General features: G+C 37.9%; 1 protein-coding gene across 2 annotated transcripts in view; it reads left to right on the top strand.

Annotated features, from left to right (window-relative positions):
* Smyd4-3 (SET and MYND domain containing, class 4, member 3) overlaps nt 1-14,518 on the top strand; it is a 90,818-nt gene extending 76,300 nt beyond the window's left edge. For both annotated transcript variants that reach the window (XM_089097721.1, XM_089097722.1), the window contains exons 6-7: nt 2,007-2,202; nt 13,965-14,518. In XM_089097721.1, coding sequence (XP_088953847.1) covers nt 2,007-2,202; nt 13,965-14,487 — 719 coding nt within the window. In that variant the 3' untranslated portion in view covers nt 14,488-14,518. The remainder of the gene's footprint in view (nt 1-2,006; nt 2,203-13,964) is intronic.
* The last annotated feature ends 3,479 nt before the right edge of the window (nt 14,519-17,997 follow it).

Here is a 17,997-nt window from a genome sequence, read left to right as displayed (position 1 = left end):
ATACATTTCTCCAGAAGGAAAGTTTGGACAGAAAAGCTTGCTGGGATGTCTCTTCAACTATCTGGTTCATCTGGATACATAGTTCTCTTGCAAACTTTATTTTGGTAGAAAGACGAATGTTAGAAACCCAGCCCGAGCGAGGACGGTCGCACTGGAGCCACAAATGGTACCCAAATTTGGATTTTCTCCAAGCTTCAACTAGGCTCGGATTACTGGACCACTGCTTTGTGACACCCCGACGTATACGTTTAAGAGGTATACTGGCTTTTTCTACGCATCGCAGAGCCTGGCAAATTTGTGCAAGATAGATATCTAGCAACATCCGTATTTCATTTGCATCAACTTGCGGATTTTCCATGAGCAGCTGGAACGGAACATGAATTTTATGGAGGACAGAATTAGTTACTGCAGCAAAAAGGTGATCTTGGATATTTTCCCAATCCCTGTAAAATTGGGCGTGGGCTGATGTGGTTGTGTAGTGGGAGTAGAGTGAGCAGAGGAACAATAAATTGATGCAGATATTGGAAGGTAGAAGGTAATATTGGAAGGTTGGAAATCAGTAACAACGTGAACAGGTGACACTTGGAGATTTATAGAAGAAACTGCATGGTCAAGGTTCGATACGTGACTTGAATGGTGTGTGTAAGTGTAATCAAGATCTTTCGGCAATATCCTAAGCCAATCGTCAAAAATACTAGACAAAATAGAAGTACGAAATAACGAGGCGTCAGTCAAATTACAGTTAAAATCTCCTATAATAATACAACACTTACCTAACAGGCGAATCTATGAAAGGCAAGACCCTAATTTCTCACACGCAGAAATAAATAAAAATTCCGATCGGTCATCGCGATAATCTGTTGGGAAAGTGAAAATAGCCAGTTCCTGCGCTAAGTCTTCAATAACATAACAAAAAAAAATTGCTATTCATCGAAGACATCACTCGATTAAATTCGAAAATATTACAATATACATAAGTAAACAATACACGCGCATCAAACAAACATAAATTAAGTAGTGGTCTCAGCTTTTACTAAGGCTGTCTGCAATGAGTTTCTGCGGACGACAATAGTGTACTGTAAACAAACTTTTGGGCGGGTGATGGTGAGTTTAAAAAGCTCCGCTTTTTTGCCAGCTTTATTGTTAATATTAAAGTGTACATCCCTCTTCCACATCCTTCAACTCTCGCGCCCATCATAGAAGACTGAGCCTCGCAGTTAAACTGAGCGCTAATCCAACAGCCCCGTGCATCGCGTCATTCAGTTGCATCTGATTTAAAAATGACGTCTTAGCAAATCAAAAAGAACATCCTTTAAATTGCCATTGTTGAAACATTATACAGGAAAATTACTAACCTCCTCATTGAATAACAAAAAAAAAATACTTTTTAACATTGGCAGCAGTGATATGTCCTCTTATTTTTTCTTTGTCACTATTAAGACACTGGAACATCATAGAGATCTGTTTAAGGACACGTAAAAGTTAATTCTTATTTATTATCTTTTTTGTATATTAAACTCGATAACACCGTCATAAAGTGCCACATGGTACTTTAAAAGTGGAAATTAGGTGACATTTGTGGAATGGAAAGGCTGGGCCGGACACGTGGACATCATAGAGGTACTTATGGGCTCGTCTATAAAGTAATTTTTGTATTCAATAACTCTTCAGAAATTTGACCTAATAAGGCAATCATAAAGTGCGACATTGCACCCAAAAAGTGTACTTTGGGTTGTTTTTTTGTTTTGTTTTTTTTAATGAAAAGCATCAAAAAAGGATGTTGTGGTAATAATTTTTTCTCCAAATTATTCTCCAAATTTATTATTGAAGAAAAATGATTATTTTTCTCTAAATCTGAGTGATCTTTAACATATGAAGCTATGTAATGGTAGAGTCATCTTAAGATTTTAAATGGGAAATAAAGAGCCAGTTTTTGGGATACAGGCACATAATAGAATAAGAACTGGAAAGTATTTTTATCTATTATAGTTTTTTTTTTCTTTTAGACGACAACTTTATTAATGAAGTAGGTGGTATTTTGCTCCATTACATTGAGATTGTTCAGTTTAATACGCATGAAGTTTCAGAAACTACAATGAATGAGTCGCTGGACGCTAGACTTATGAAAACAGTATTTCTTGGAGCTGCAGTTTATCCAACTCTAGCTCTTTTTAACCATTCATGTGAACCCGGACTCGTAAGGTTAGTCTTTAGTAATTAGGATTTGTTTTTTTCTTCCTTTTTTTTTGCATGAAATACTGCTTTAATTTTTAAAGATATTCTGGAATTCTCTTGAAATTTTTTAAACTATTTAAAAACTTTTCTAAAACAGCTTTTTTTAAGTAAACTACAATCTTAAACCTAAAGCTAGCAAAAAAAATCATTTCATAGTTCTAAACTGAGACGTACTGTTGTATTATGAATTACAAAGATGGACTTGGAGCAAAATCTTAGGGGGGGGGGCAATGTGACAAGGGTGCCAATAATTGACCAAGTTGACAAGTTTATTTAAAAAAGAGTAAAAAACAAAGATAAAACGTAATGGGGGCACTAGAAAAAATCCTTAGGGGCAGGGGTCCCCCGGTCCTGGATCCGCCCCTGATGAATAACTATATGAAACCTCAAACTACTGCAAATCAAAATCTATAATCACGTCAAACCTACAACGAACTTGAATTATTACAAATAAGAATGGCTCTACTGACCCCTCAAACACACTAACGTCGGAGATCTTGTTTCTACTTTTATCAAAAATGACCTGTATTTTAAACAGTTTGTTTTTCCCCGTTGTTAACAATATCAGCAACAGTATCATAATACTAATCAAGCTCAAAGAAAGAAGAAAATCAATTCTTGGAACTAACACGTTTGTGACTTTCAGTTTAGTTTTACTTTTTTAAAGAACATTTTTGTCACTTTTTTTTCGTTTCGGTCTCGTTTCTTTCAAAACCATAGAAAATTGGTTCCTCAATGAAACTTCTAAAATATCAATTAGCAATTCCAACATTTTTGAATTGGTGAATCAATAAATGATTCACCGACTGATTTTCTATATCAATGAAAAAGAACTGATTTTGAAAAGAAAGAAAATGTTGATGAAAGCTTATTACTTATAGAATTATGAAACTATATTGATTATTAAAAACATACAAAGTGAATTGCTGGAATTATCAGGAGCACTTAATTTATCAGTCTTTTAATGAGAAATATAAAAATACATTTTTTTTTTAGCCTTAAACAGGGATTAGAGCTTTTGATTTTTATTAAATAAACCCCCTTCCAAGTTTCTACGACGTAAATAAAATAATATGTTAAAGAAATATTACATGGGATAAACAGCGCTCTTTACTCAGTTAAAGATACTGCACTGATCAGAGGCAACGCTATAGCATTGCCTATAGTAAAGGCCAAAGGACTCCAATGTTTTATTAAATATTTATTACAATTTTTTTCCCCAGAGGCACTTCTTATGGAAGGGGTTGTCGTATAAACTTCAAAGGGGGCTCATTCGATCGGAAATCGAAAATTCTATTGCCCTTTTAAGAGTCAAAAATGACTGGAAGGCAACTGGCCCCCCACCCCCCGCAGGCCCTTTTTTCCCAAATGTATCCGATAAAAATTTTGAGACAGCCATTTTGTTAAAAATAGTTCAATGACCACATAACAAAAACTCCGGTGTCAACACAACCCCCAAGGGCCCAGGGATAAGTATTGTAAATTATTCTCTGGAGGCATATATGGTTCTTATCAAAGGAATACTCGTATAACTTCAGAGAGGGCTCATTTGATTGGAAATTAAAAGCTCTTGCTCACTTTTTCAGAGTCAAAAGATATCGAAGGGTAATCAGTCCCCCCCCCAAGCCCTTTTTTTTCCAAATGCATCCGATAAAAAATTTGAGATAGCCATTTTGTTAGAAATAGTTCAAAGATTTTATAACAAAAACTCAGACGTCGAAACAACCCCCCAGGGCCCGGGGGCAGGCGTTGTAAGTTATGCCCTGCGGGCATATACGGTTCTCATGAAAGGAATGCTCGTATAAACTTTGGAGAGGGCTCATTTGATTAGAAATTGAAAGTTCTCGTTCACTTTTTAAGACTCAAAAGAGATCGATGGACAGCTAGTCCCCCCGCCCCCTCCACGTCCTGTTTTCGTCAAACCTATCCGATAAGAAGTTCGAGAGAGCCATTTTTTCAAAATGGTTCAAAGATCATATAACGAAAAATCCGGGGTCAACACAATCCTTCAGGGCCCGTGGTAGGCGTTGTAAAATAAGCCCGGTGGGCATATATAGGTGTTATGGAAGGTATGCTTGTATAGACTTCAGAGAGGGCTCATTTGTTTGAAAATTGAAACTTCTAGTTCAGTTTTTAAGAGTCAAAAGATATCAGAGGGCAACTACCCCCCATGCCTCTTTTCCCCCAAATGCAACAGATAAAAATTTTGATATAGCCATTTTGTTAAAAATAGTTCAAAGGTCAGATAATAAAAACTCCGGGGTCGAAACTACCCCCAGGGCCCAGGGGCAGGTGCTGCAAGTTATGCCCTGGTGGCATATATGGTTCTTATGGAAGAGATGCTCGTATAAACTTCAGAGAGGGATCATTTGAATGGAAGTTGAAAGTTCTAGTTCAATTTTTAAAACTCAAAAGAGATCGGAGGACAATTAGCCGCACCCCCATGCCCTTTTTTCCACAAACCTCTCCGATACAAATTTTGAGATAGCCATTTTTTTTTAAATAGCTCAAAGGTCAGATAACAAAAACTCCGGTTGTGGCACAACCCCCCAGGGCTGGGGGGCCGGTGTTTTAAGTTATGTCCTGGGGTTGTATATGGTTCTTACGAAAGGGATGCTTGTACAAACTTCAGAGAAGGCTCATTTTATTTGAAATTGAAGTTCTAGCTCACTTTCTCAGAGTCAAAATAGATCAGAGGGCAACTAGCCCCTCCCCCTTCACGGTTCTTTCTTCCCAAAACCCATCCGATAAAAAATTTGAGGCTTCCATTTTGTTAAAAATAGTTTCAAATATCAAATATTGAAAATATAGTTCTTATGAAAGGGATGCTCGTATAAACTTCAGAAAGGGCTCATTTGATTGAAAATGGAAATTTCTTGTTCACTTTTAAAGAGTGAAAAGAAATCGAAGGGCAATTAGCCTCCTCACAATCTCCTTTTTCCCCATAACCACCCGATAAATGTTTTGAGATAGCCATTTTTTTAAAAATAGCTAAAAGGTCAGATAACAAAAACTCCGGTTGTGGCACAACCCCCCAGGGCTGGAGGGCCGGTGTTTTAAGTTATGTCCTGGGGTTGTATATGGTTCTTGCGAAAGGGATGCTTGTACAAACTTCAGAGAAGGCTCATTTTATTTGAAATTGAAGTTCTAGTTCACTTTCTAAGAGTCAAAATAGATCGGAGGTCAACTAGCCCCTCCCCCTTCATGGTTCTTTCTTCCCAAAACCCATCCGATAAAAAATTTGAGGCTGCCATTTTGTTTAAAATAGTTTCAAATATCAAATATTGAAAATATAGTTCTTATGAAAGGGATGCTCGTATACACTTCAGAAAGGGCTCATTTGATTGAAAATGGAAATTTCTTGTTCACTTTTAAAGAGTGAAAAGAAATCGAAGGGCAATTAGCCTCCTCACAATCTCCTTTTTCCCCAAACCCACCCGATAAATGTTTTGAGATAGCCATTTTATTAAAAATAGTTCAAATATCAGATAATAAAAACTCCGAGGTGGACACAAACCCATTTGTTTACGTTGATAATGTTACTTTGATACTAGTTTTGATATTTTGATGAAGATTTTATTTTGAAAAAAAAAGAATTTTTATATTGAAATAAGGAATTTTTAAAAACTTGAAACTTTTTAAATCAAAAACGAACAAAAATTAATTAAAAAAAAAATTCCCTAAAAAGAAGTTTTTAAAAGAAAAGTAAAGGCCATTTTAAACTTAAGATCAGTAGATAAAAATACCTGTTAAAATTCAAACTCAAAACGACCAGAAATCATCGGCAGTACAATAGCGCTGCCCAAGTAAAAAACGATGTTGGCAAAATGTATTATTCATTTATTCATTTAATTTTTTTTCTAGACCAAGGCACTTCGTATCGAAGGAGTTGTTGTAGAAACTTCGAAAAGGGCTCATTCGAATGGAAGTTGAAGTGGCTTGTGCCTTTTTTAATAGTCGAAAGTGATTAGAGGGCAACTAATACCCCTTCTACACCCACCATTTCCCCAAACATATCCAACAAAAATTTTGAGATAGTCATTATGTTCAACGTATATTGATTTCCATATAGAAACAATTCTTTTAAGGAGGATGCTCCCCCCACAACCCTCAGGGCAAGGTTTGTAAGTTTTGCCCTGGCGGCATATAAGGTTTTTTATAGAAAGCTTTGTCTTAAAAACTTCAAAAAGGGCTCATTTGATTGGAAATCCAAAGGGCTAGTGCCCTTTTGATAGTCGAAAATGATTGGAGGGCAACTAACCCCCCTCTCACGCCCACCATTTCCCCACACACATCCAATCAAAATCTCGAGATAGACATTTTGTTCAACATAGATGACATTTCTGGAAATTAGATTTTTGAGCATGACAACCCCCCCTCCACCCTTACACACACAGCCTTCAAGCCATTTTGTCAAAACTTTGAGATAGCCATTTTTTTCAACGTAGTTAAAAGTTCTAAAAACTAGGTCTTGGAGGATGACAACCCACCCCCCACAGCCCTCAGGGCAAGGGCTGTAAGTTATACCCAGAGGGCATATAAGGTTCTTATAGAAAACGTTGTTGTATAAACTTCAAAAAGGGTTCATTCGATTGAAAATTGAAATGACTAGTGTCCTTTTTAATCCTCGAAAGTGATTGGAAGGCAGCTAACACCCCTTCCATGCCCACCATTTCCCCAAACACATCCAATCAAAATTTTGAAATAGCCATTTTGTTCAACGCAGTTGAAAGTTCTGGAAATTATATCTTTGATTAGGACACTCCTCCCACAGTCTTCAGGGCAAGGGTTATAATTTATGCCCTGGGGGCATATAAGGTTCTTATTGAAAACTTTGGCAAGGGCTTATTCGATTAGGAATTCAAAGGGCTAGTGCCTTTTTTAATAGTTAAATGTGATTGGAGGGCAACTAGCCCCCCTCTCACGCCCACCATTTCCCAAAACAAATACAATCAAAATTTTGAGATAGCCATTTTGTTCAACGTAGTTGAAAATTCTGGAAATTAGGTCTATGAGGATGAAAACCACCCCAAACCCCTCAGGGCAAGGGTTGTGAGGTTATGCTCTGGGGGCATATAAGGCTTATATAGAAAGTGTTTTCATAGAAACCTCAAAAAGGGCTCATTCGATTGGAAATTCAAAGTGCTAGTGGCTCTTCAGTAGTCAAAAGTGATTGGAGGGGAACTAACCCCCGTCTCACACCCATTATTTTCCCAAGCCCATTCAATCAAAATTTTGAGATAGGCATTTTGTTCAACGTAGTTGTAAGGTCCGGAAGTTAATGTCTTTGAGGATGAAAGTCCCCCTAAAGCCCTCAGGGCAAGGTTTCTAAGTTGTGCCCTGGAGGCATATAGGTTTTTATAGAAAGTGTTGTCGTAAAACATCAAGATGGGCTCATTTAATTGAACATTGAAAGGGATATTTCCCTTTTCAATTGTGGAAAGTAATGGGAGGGCAACAAGTCACACAATTACGTCCACCATTTCCCCAAACCAATCCAGTCAAAATTTTGAGATATTTATTTTGTTCAACGTAGTTAAAAGTTCTGGAAATTAAGTCTTTTAGGATAACCCCCTCAGAGCCCTCAGGGTAAGGGTTGTAATTTATACCCTGGGGGCGTGTAAGGTTTTTATAGAAAGTGTTGTCGTAGAAACTTCAAAAAAGCTCATTTGATTGGAAATTGAAAGGGCTAGTGCCCTTTTAATAGGCAAAAGTGATTGAAGGGCAACTAACCCCCCCCCCTCTTACGCCAAAAATTTCCCCAAACACATCCAATCTGAATTTTGGGAAAGCCATTTTATTCAACGTAGATAAAAGTTCTGTAAATTAGGTTTTTAAGGATGACAACCCCCCCTCACCACAAACTTCAAGGCAATGGTTTTAAGGTATGCCCTGGGTGCAAATAAGGTTTTTATAGAAAATGTTGTCGTAGAAACTTCAACAAAGGCTCATTCTGTTGGAAATTGAAATAGGCTAGTCGAAACTGTTTGGAGGGCAACTAACCCCCCTCTCACGCCCACCATTTCCCCAAACATATCCAATCAAAATTTGGACATAGCCATTTTTTCCAACTGAGATAGCCAAGATTTATTTATTCATTTACATTAGTATCTATTGTATGTTTGTTTGCATTGAGTATTTATTTAACTTCTGTTCGTTTTGGTTTTCATTTATCCTTCAACAGCAAAATATTTTCTTTCGTTTTAAGCTTGATTTGCGTATTCAATTTAAGCATTACTCGCTTTAAGATTTATTTATTCATTTACATTATTACTTGTTGCATGTTTTTTTTTTGCTATGATTGTTTATTTAATTTCTTTTCGTCTTGGGTTTCATTTATTCTTTAATAGTAATTAATTAAAAAAAACATTCTCCACAAAAGGAGTTTCTTTTTAAAGTAAAGAACTCCATTAAACCAAAAATGAACAAAAATAGAATCAAATAATCTACCAAGCATACAACCACCACAAATCAGTATCAATAAATAAATGAAACCCAAAACAAACAGAAATTAAAATGAATAACAGAGTCCTGGATAGAGTCCAGCCTATCACTGAAACAAGTGGTGAAGTCTCCAACCCGCGGCAGTAACCTACTTGATATGGTCTTCAGTAACCTCGAACAATACTACGACGAGCTAGAAATCACAGCAAGCATTGGCTTAAGTGATCTCCTAACAGTGACCTGGAGACCAACACAATCGTCACGGCGTTAGGTAATTAAACAAACAGTAACCTATCGACCGATCAGGGATGAACAAATCCCCGCCTTCAAAAGAAAGCTAACATTGCAGAACTGGACCCCTATTTACAGACTACCGTCTGCTGAAGACATGAAAAATGACTTCTGCGACCGACTTCAGAAAATGTTCGAAGAGCATTTTCCAGAAAAGAAACGGGTAGTAGGAAATGCTTGTACAACTCTAACAGAGCAGAGTCCAACAAGTTGCGAAAAATAGTGGTGAGAAAGATAAAGTATGCAAGGAAGCAGCACGGCCGCTTGACTGTACAGAAGCTTCTATCTTCCGATTCTAAAAAGTTTCATAGCGTGGTTCAAAACTTTTTTGGCCGAAAGCAGAAAAATGTTGAACTAATGAACGAAAACGGGGAGAAACGTACCGCTAATGCGATTAACGACCACTTTGCTACAATCTGTACAAAGTACCCTGGTCTTACATCACTTCCCGACCTTCCAAGCATTACTTAAATCCCTGTCATTGAAGCAGAAACCATCCAGACCGCTTTCTTAGAACTGGACGCATCCAAGGCCTCATTTCTTGGAGAACTGCCGATCAAACTGATCAAAGCATGCAGCAACGAGCTTGCGGTACCGTTTACTGCCGTAGTAAACCAATGCCTGAATGAGGGCACCTTCCCGACACGGTTTAAAACTGCTTTGGTCATTCCTATACCGAAAAAATCATCCGTCGAATCTGCAAATGATTTAAGACCCATCTCAAAGACATCGATTTTCTCAAAAGTCCTGGAAGGAATTGTCTTCAAATGGCTTTTTGAAGATATTAGTGAAAATCTTGATCCTCGGCAGTACGGCTTTCGTCCAGGTCATAGTACTGTGAATTACCTGATCCGACTCATCAGAGACATCTTGGAGCATCCGGAGATTGACGGTGCTTATATTAACTGCATCATCGCGGACTTCGTGAAAGCGTTCGACTTACTCGACCACTCAGTTGTTATCAACGAAGCAACTTACCTTGGAGCAAGACAAATTGTCTTGCGAATTGTTGGCAGTTTCCTGACGAACCGCAAACAGAAAGCACAACTTCCCAATAGCGAAACGTCAAACATCAGGGAGCTGACCTGCGGTGCAGCACAAGGGTCGAAGTTAGGCCTTTTAGCCTTCCTTATTGTGATCAACAAACTTTTGCGCGAACTTATGGAACGCTACAAATTCGCTGACGATCTCTCCACCCTCCTCCTCAGACTTCTCTCACAGAGCATACAGCCAGACCCAATCCTAACAGTAATGCGAAAAATCGAGGATGAAGCAAACCAAGTGAAACTTACACTCAGCCAGGAAAAAACAGTCCTATTTAGGGTTAATTTCCTTAAATGGCCAGTTCCAGACCCGCCATGCGGTGGGCCGAAGGCTGTAAAAACGGTGAAGATCCTGGGTGTCCACCTGGATGCCGATCTGAAATGGAATACCCACGTATCGTCAAACGTCTCGAAGACCGCCTTCCTCCTTAGATCTTTTGCCTACCTTCACCGCTTTGGGAGGAAAACTGAGATCATGGTTGTATGCTATAAATGCGACATTAGACCGCTCACTGAATATGCCTGCCCAGTGTGGTACAGCGCACTGACCATAGATCAAAGCGACAAAATTGAAGGATTGCAGAAAAGGGCCTGCAAAATAATACTGGGGAGTAGTTACGTTGACTATCAGATGAGCCTCAAAGTTCTGAAGTTGGAGTCCCTCAAAGAGAGAAGGCACACACTAGACATGGACTTTGGTCGAAAAATCCTCGACTCTTAAACACACCGCGATCTACTTCCGGATTTTGAGGCGCGCAAAAGTCAACATTCTACGAGGCTCAGAGAAATAACGAAAAACGCAGCAAAGCTGGAACGACCGCCGATCCACTCATCCGAGCGCTACCTGAAGTCATTTGGTCCATACTTCGTAAAACACTACAATGGTGACCCAGAAAAATTGTAAATAAATCAAGTTTGAATAATTTAATTTTGTAAGTGTTTTTAAATTGTTTGACTTCCGCTGTTATTTTTGTTGTTAACAAGAATATTAAGGGGAAAATAAAGTGAATTTGAATTTGAATTTGAAAAAAATTGAAATGAATTAACTGAAAAAAAATGTGTATTGTCAGTTTAATATATATATGCTGATATTTATTCCTTAAAATCTTAATTAATTTTTGAATTCTTAAAGTTATAAAAGTGAAAACATTTAAAAGAATTTTTTCAAGTGCATGACTTACAACCCTTGCCCTGAGGGCTGGGGAGTGTTCACCTCAAAAACACAATTTTCAGATCTTTCATCTATGTTGAAAAAAATGGATATCTCAAAAATTTGATTGAATGTGTTTGGAAAAATGGTGGGCGTGAGAGGTGGGTTAGTTGCCCTTCAATCACTTTCGACTATTAAAAAGGGCACTAGCCCTTTCAATTCCAAATCGATGAGACTTTTTGAAGTTTCTAGGACAACGCTTTCTATAAAAAAAAAACTTATATGCCCCAAGGGCATAACTTATAACCCTTGCCCTGAGGGATGTGGGGGGACTGTCATCCTCAAAGACATAATTTCCAGAACTTTGAACTACGTTGAACAAAAACGCTATCTCAAAATTTTGATTGGATGTGTTTTGGGAAATAGTCGGCGTGAGAGTGGGTTAGTTGCCCTCCAATCGCTTTCGACTATTAAAAAGGGCGCTAGCCCTTTCAATTTCCAATCAAATGAGCTTTTTTGAAGTTTTTACGACGACGCTTTCTATAAAAACCTTATATGTCACCAGGGTATAACTTAAAACCCTTGCCCTGAGGGCTTTGAAGGGGTTATCATCCTCAATGACTTAATTTCAAAAACGTTCAACTACTTTGATTAAAATTGATATCTCAAAATTTTGATTGCGTGTGTTTGGGGAAATGGTGGGCGTGGTAGGGGGTTTGTTGCTCTCCAATCATTTTCAAGCATTGAAAAGGGCACTAGCCATTTAATTACCAATTGAATGAGCCCTTCTTGAAGTTTCTACGACAAAGCTTTCTATAAAAACCTTATATGGCCCAAGGGCATAACTCACAACCCTTACCCTAAGCGCTGTGGGGAGGGGGGGGAGTGTCATCCTCAAAGATATAATTTCTTAACCTTTCAACTACGCTGAACAAAATGACTATCTAAAAACTTTAATTGGATGTGTTTGGGGAAAAGGTGGGCGTGAGAGGGGGGTTAGTTGCCCTCAAATCCCTTTCGACTAATGAAAATGGCACTAGCTCTTTGAATTTCCAATCGAATGAGCCCTTTTTCAAGCTTCCACGACATCGCTTTCAATTAAAACCTTGTATGCCACCAGGGCATAACTTACAACCCTTGTCCTGAGAGTTTTGGGGGGAGTGTCCTCCTCAAAGATATAATTTCAAGATGTTTCAACTACGTTGAACAAAATGTTTCTCTCGAAATTTTGATTGGATGTATTTGGGGAAATGGTGGACGTGGAAGGGGTGTTATTTCCCTTCCAATCACTTTCGACTATTAAAAAGGGGCACTAGCCATTCCAATATCCTACCGCAAGATTCTACGGAAACTCCTTTGATACGAAGTGCCCTGGTCTAAAAGAAAAAAAAAATTAATAATACATTGTGCCAACATGGTTATTTACTTAGGCAGCGCTATTGCGCTGCCTATGATTTCTGGTCGTTTTGAGTTTGAATTTTAACAGGTATTTGTATCTGCTAATCTTAAGTTTAAAATGACCTTTACTTTTCTAGTGGGAGTGTCATCCTCAAAGACATAATTTCCGGACCTTTCACCTATGTTGAACAAAGTGTCTATCTCAAAATGTTGATTCGATGTGTTTGGAGAAATGGTGTGCGTGAGAAGGGGTTTAGTTGCCCTCCTATTACTTTCGACTATTAAAAAGGGCACTAGCACATTGAATTTCCAATCGAATGAGCTTTTTTTCAAGTTTCCACGACAACGCTTTCAATAAAAACCTTATATTCCCCAGGGCATAACTTACAACCCTTGCCCTGAGGACTGTGGGTGGAGTGTCCTCCACAAAGACATATTTTCCAGATCTTTCAACTATGTTGAACAAAATGGCTGTCTCGAAATTTTGATTGAATGTGTTTGGGGAAATGGTGGGCATGGAAGGAGTGTTAGTTGCCTTCTAATAACTTTTGACTATTAAAAAGGGCACTAGCCATTCCAATTTCCAATGAAATGATTCCTTTTCGAAGTTTCTACGGCAACTCCTTTGATGCGAAGTGCCCTGGTTTAAAGGAAACAAACAAAAAAATAAATAATACATTGTGCCAACATGGTTCTTTACTTAGGCAGCGCTATCTCGCTGCCTATGATTTCTGGTCGTTTTGAGTTTGAATTTTAACAGGTATTTGTATCTGCTAATCTTAAGTTTAAAATGACCTTTACTTTTCTTTGAAAAACTTCTTTTTCGGAAAGTTTTTTTTAATTAATTCTTATAAGCGTCCAGCAAAACATTTACTTTACACATATTTTTTACGTGATCAAGTTCTCAAATAATTTTTTGTAATTTTTCTAGCAAAATCTTTCCCAATCTATTGCTCAAATACTAGCATCAGAAATTACAAAATAATAATTGTAGTAAATTAACCGTAGTAAAATGACTGACCTCCTTAAATAGTTTTCTGTTAGTAAACCTTAAGACGGAATATGCTTGGATTTGCAATTCTTAGCTCAATAGGTGCGAAACTACTTGAAAAGGGAGAAGATTACCTAATTTTTTACTTATATTACAAACAGCCAAAGTTCTGAAGCACTTGAACTCAAAATAAACGCTTAGAAATTTGTTTCAATTTGGGTCCCCTCCCCCCTCTACTGAAACAAAATACAGGTCTAAATTCGGAAACATTCATACACAGAAATATTCTTTTAATCCTGTTATAAAATTGCGCTTGCTTGTTTTTACTGACATGCCATCTGTCTCATTTATTACGTTCAAATAATTTACTTAGTTTATTACGATGATCAATAAACAATGTTTTTTTTTATAGATATCATATGAATGATGCAGTTGTGGCCCGAGCAATGAAACGAATAAGAAAAGGAGAGGCAATTTCTGAAAACTACGGCCCTATCTTTTCTCAACTTAAAACCTGTGAGCGTAAATCGACCTTAAAAGAGCAATATTGGTTCGACTGTCAGTGCCAACCTTGTGTCAATAACTGGCCACTTTTTGATGATTTGGATAGTCAAGAATGGAAGTTTAGGTGCAATAGCTGCAATAATGGAGCCACAATTCCGTTTGACAGTGTCGATGCTGTGATAAAGTGTAGCCATTGTCTATCACCTATTAATATTCTGAAGGGGTTGAAAAAACTCAAAGATACAGATGATCTATTCAAAAAAGGGACAGATCTTTTGGAGAAAGGTGAATTTGCTCGTGCTCAGATATGCTTTGAAGAATTGCTTGGGATCTTGGATGATGTGTTGTTGCCACCCTTTAAAGATTATTTGTCTTGTCAAGAGTCACTTCGTAAATGTTATTTGTCGCTTGGAAATATCAATTTTATTTAGAAGTTAATTAATAAATTGAAAGATAGGAATACCCCAAATTTGATTAGCTTAAAACTGAATAGAAACCAAACTTTAATAAAAGAAAAAAAACGTTCGTAAAGACAGTACAAGCAGAGCTTTTTTTCGTATTTTAAACTTTAGTATTGGTTTTATTGCAAATATTCTTAAAACTAAAAATTAATCTTAATCTTAATTATGGGCCTATTTGGAATCTCAAAAAAAATATAAGGCAGAATCATTCAACCAGGGGGGGTTGAAGCCCCCCTCAGCCCTCCCCCCTATATGGGTGCCCATGACTTCCTCCTTTAATGGTGTTTTAATTCTAGGTGCAGTTGTTGGGATTTCTACTGGGTCTTGAATCTAAGCTTAAAAACATATAGAGCACATTAAATCAGATTTTCTGTACAAATTTAGACAAGAATAATTCATCTAACCGGATTGTTGCTTTTTCGAAGAAAACTGCTGTTTTTCTTCACACCTTTTAATTTTGCGCTGATAACCGAGCAACAAAATGAACGACAATAGGTGTTATCCGCCGCCCGAACAAGAATTGTTAGCAAATACTTTTGAATTTTTTTCTCCTAGCCCATGGGAAATTATCTGTAATTACTGCTGGTGGATTTCCCGACAAATGGCAGTGATGAAAATTTTTGGACAAAAAAATTTAAGTAGGAAAAAAAATTCGTATACTTACTACCTTATGAGAGGTAGTGCTGTCGTATTGTCTGAAAGAAAGAGCTGTAGAAACTTGTGAGATGGCTCATAAGATTGAAAATTTAAAGTTTGGGTCCCAATGGACTGTAAGCAGCCCCATCTCATCTCCTTTTTTGCCACCTAAAACCCCGTAATCCCCCAAGATATCTGATTAAAATTTTGAGGCAGCCATTTTATTCAAAATAGTATAAGAGTCTAATAAACATGGCTCCTGTGCTAACATGAGTCCTGCTAGGGTTAAAAAACTTTTTATCCCTGATCAGCTTGAAACTTACAGCCATAAGTCGTTGGGCCAAGAGGAGCCTAATGTACAAAACATGGTCTCAAAGCATACCCCCCCCCCCCAAGAAAAGGAATTCCAAAAAGGACCCAAAAACTTTTTTCTGATCGACTCCAAACTAATTTTATTAAGTCCTTTCGCTAAAGGGACCTTAATACATGAAACCCCATTGCCTACCAAGATACCTGATCACAATTTTAGGACAGCTATTTTGTTCAAAATAGTCTATAGGTCCAATAAATTTGGTTCCATGGATAATATGACAGCCATGGCCCTTGGGACAAGTGTCGTAAATTATGTAAGTTGTCACTGGTTTATAGATAGGTTTAATTGCGGAAAAAGGGTTTGATCTTGAGTGTACAGTTACTTGGAAGTTTCAGGGATAATTCTCTGAATAAAAAAGATGGCACATTTTGTTGTTAGAAGGAGGGGGTCAAAAACTTTTTGTCCCTGGTCAGCTTGAAACTTACAGCCATAATTCCTTGGGCGGGGGAAAACGTAATATACGAAAAATTATTTAAGGGCACGCTTAACCCCCACCCCCCCCCCACCCCCCAAAAAAAATACAAACAAAATAAAAAGTCCAAAAAGGGTACAAAAACTTTTTCTGGCAAGCTCAAAACTTGTACTATTAAGACTTTTGGCCAATGGGACCTTAATGCAAAAAAATACTACTACTACTACTAACAACTCATCGCAGCACCAAGCTGCCTGAGGTCAACATAGCTACGCACGCTCCTCCTCCATCACAATCTGTGCAAAACCTCTCTCTTTAGACCTTCCCAGGAAGTTACCATTTCCTTTAAATCTTTCTTTATGACATCGTCCTACCCCAAACGAATACGACCTGCTTTCTGTTTAGCCCTAGACGGTTGGCTGAAAAGGACAATCTTCGGTAATCTGTCATCCTTCATCCGCAGAACGTTCCCTAGCCATCACAACATTTCTCTCATTATAGCCGTAGAAAATTAGACTGAACCACGCTTTTCGTACAGCCTGCTGTTTGAAATACGGTCAGTTAGCCAGGTACCCAGAACACTCCGTTCGCAATTTCTCTGGAAAAAATTTAGCAAATCTTCATTCGCTTTTCGGAGCACCCATGCTTCAGAGCCATATTTGACCACTGTCATCACTGTATCTTCCAATATTCCAATCATGGTTTGCAGACTTATCTTCCTATTCTTCCAAACTTTTTTTTCAACTGTGAAAAAACACCCTGATCCTTGGCTATATAAACAAAAAGAGTCCCAGTATAGAGCCCTGTGGCACCCTGAAATTAACTATGACATAATTTGTAGGGTAATTTCCTATGTAAATTATATGATTTTTAAGGTAATACTTAAACCAATCAAGAATTTGGCCACGAGCTCCAATATGATCCAGCTTTCCCAGTAGTATTTTGTAGGGCATGCTGTCAAACTCTTTCTTAATATCTAGAAGCACAGCTGCAGGTAAAGTTGCAGGTGCAGGTAAGGTCACCCCAATCTAGGATTCTGTTGGCAAATATGCTTAGTGAAGTAAGGGCGTCTTTGGCAGAGTGGGAAGACCTTCGGATTGGCGAATTTTAAAAAAATTCTTTAGCCTCTAAATATTGGTAAAGCTGGTTTTTTCATTGGCGTTTCAAAGCCTTTAAACAAAACTGATAAGATTGATATTGGTCTATAATTTGCTGTGTCTGTATGACATCCACCTTTGTGAAGAGGAATTATCCTTGCCTTCCTTAACATTTCAGGAAAGACCCCTTTATCTAATGAAATATTTACATGGTAAGTTTAAGGCTCAACAATGGTCGTCACTACTGCTTTCAGTGCCTTTGTGCGGATGAGGTCAAAACCAGAAGCAGAAGAGCCCCTCAAATTCTTTACGATTAATTCGATCTCACCTTGTTTTATAGGAATCACTGCCATTGATTTCAGGAACTTCAGGGTAAAGTATTCTTTATATGATTTAGCTGGTGTCCCGACAAAATTCGCAGTGGTCTGGCCGATATGTGCAAAAAATGTACTCAACCTAAGACAAGCTGCGTAGGTTCGGTAATTTTTTCGTCAGTCACCACCCGTTTTGCTGGTAATATTGACAACTTGGTTGTTGGCTGTAGTACCGAGTTGAAAATTTGCCAAACTTTTGACCATCCTTCCTGCTTTCCGTCAGATTTTGGTGAAGGAAGCCATGCTTTGCTCTTCGAACACAGTCCGAAGGACTTTCAAGTATTTGCAGGTTCAGGCTCGTAATCCTGTATTGACTCATGCTCTTCTAGTCGTGCTAAGCTCTGACGGCGTCTATAATCTCCCAAAAAGCGTTTTTTTTTTATTCTTACTAACCAGAAGACCATTCGTTATCCAGAGGCTACTTGGCAAGTCTTTTTGTCGTTTATTAGTTCTCGACTCTGTCACGCAACATCTACTGTATATTTCCAAGAACCTCAAGCAAAATAACTAAAATGGTTCGTTTACATCTTGAATCTCCATTATGTTATCCCAGTTTGATTGCTCTAGCTCCTGTTTTAAAGTCTTCAA

This window comes from Artemia sp. Qi Xiang Cuo, chromosome 12 (genome assembly GCF_049724085.1).
Source record: "Artemia sp. Qi Xiang Cuo chromosome 12, ASM4972408v1, whole genome shotgun sequence".
NCBI classification, from domain to species: Eukaryota; Metazoa; Arthropoda; class Branchiopoda; order Anostraca; family Artemiidae; genus Artemia; species Artemia sp. Qi Xiang Cuo.
The sequence above is the reverse complement of the archived record's forward strand: the minus strand, read 5'-3'. Positions and strand labels throughout refer to the sequence as shown.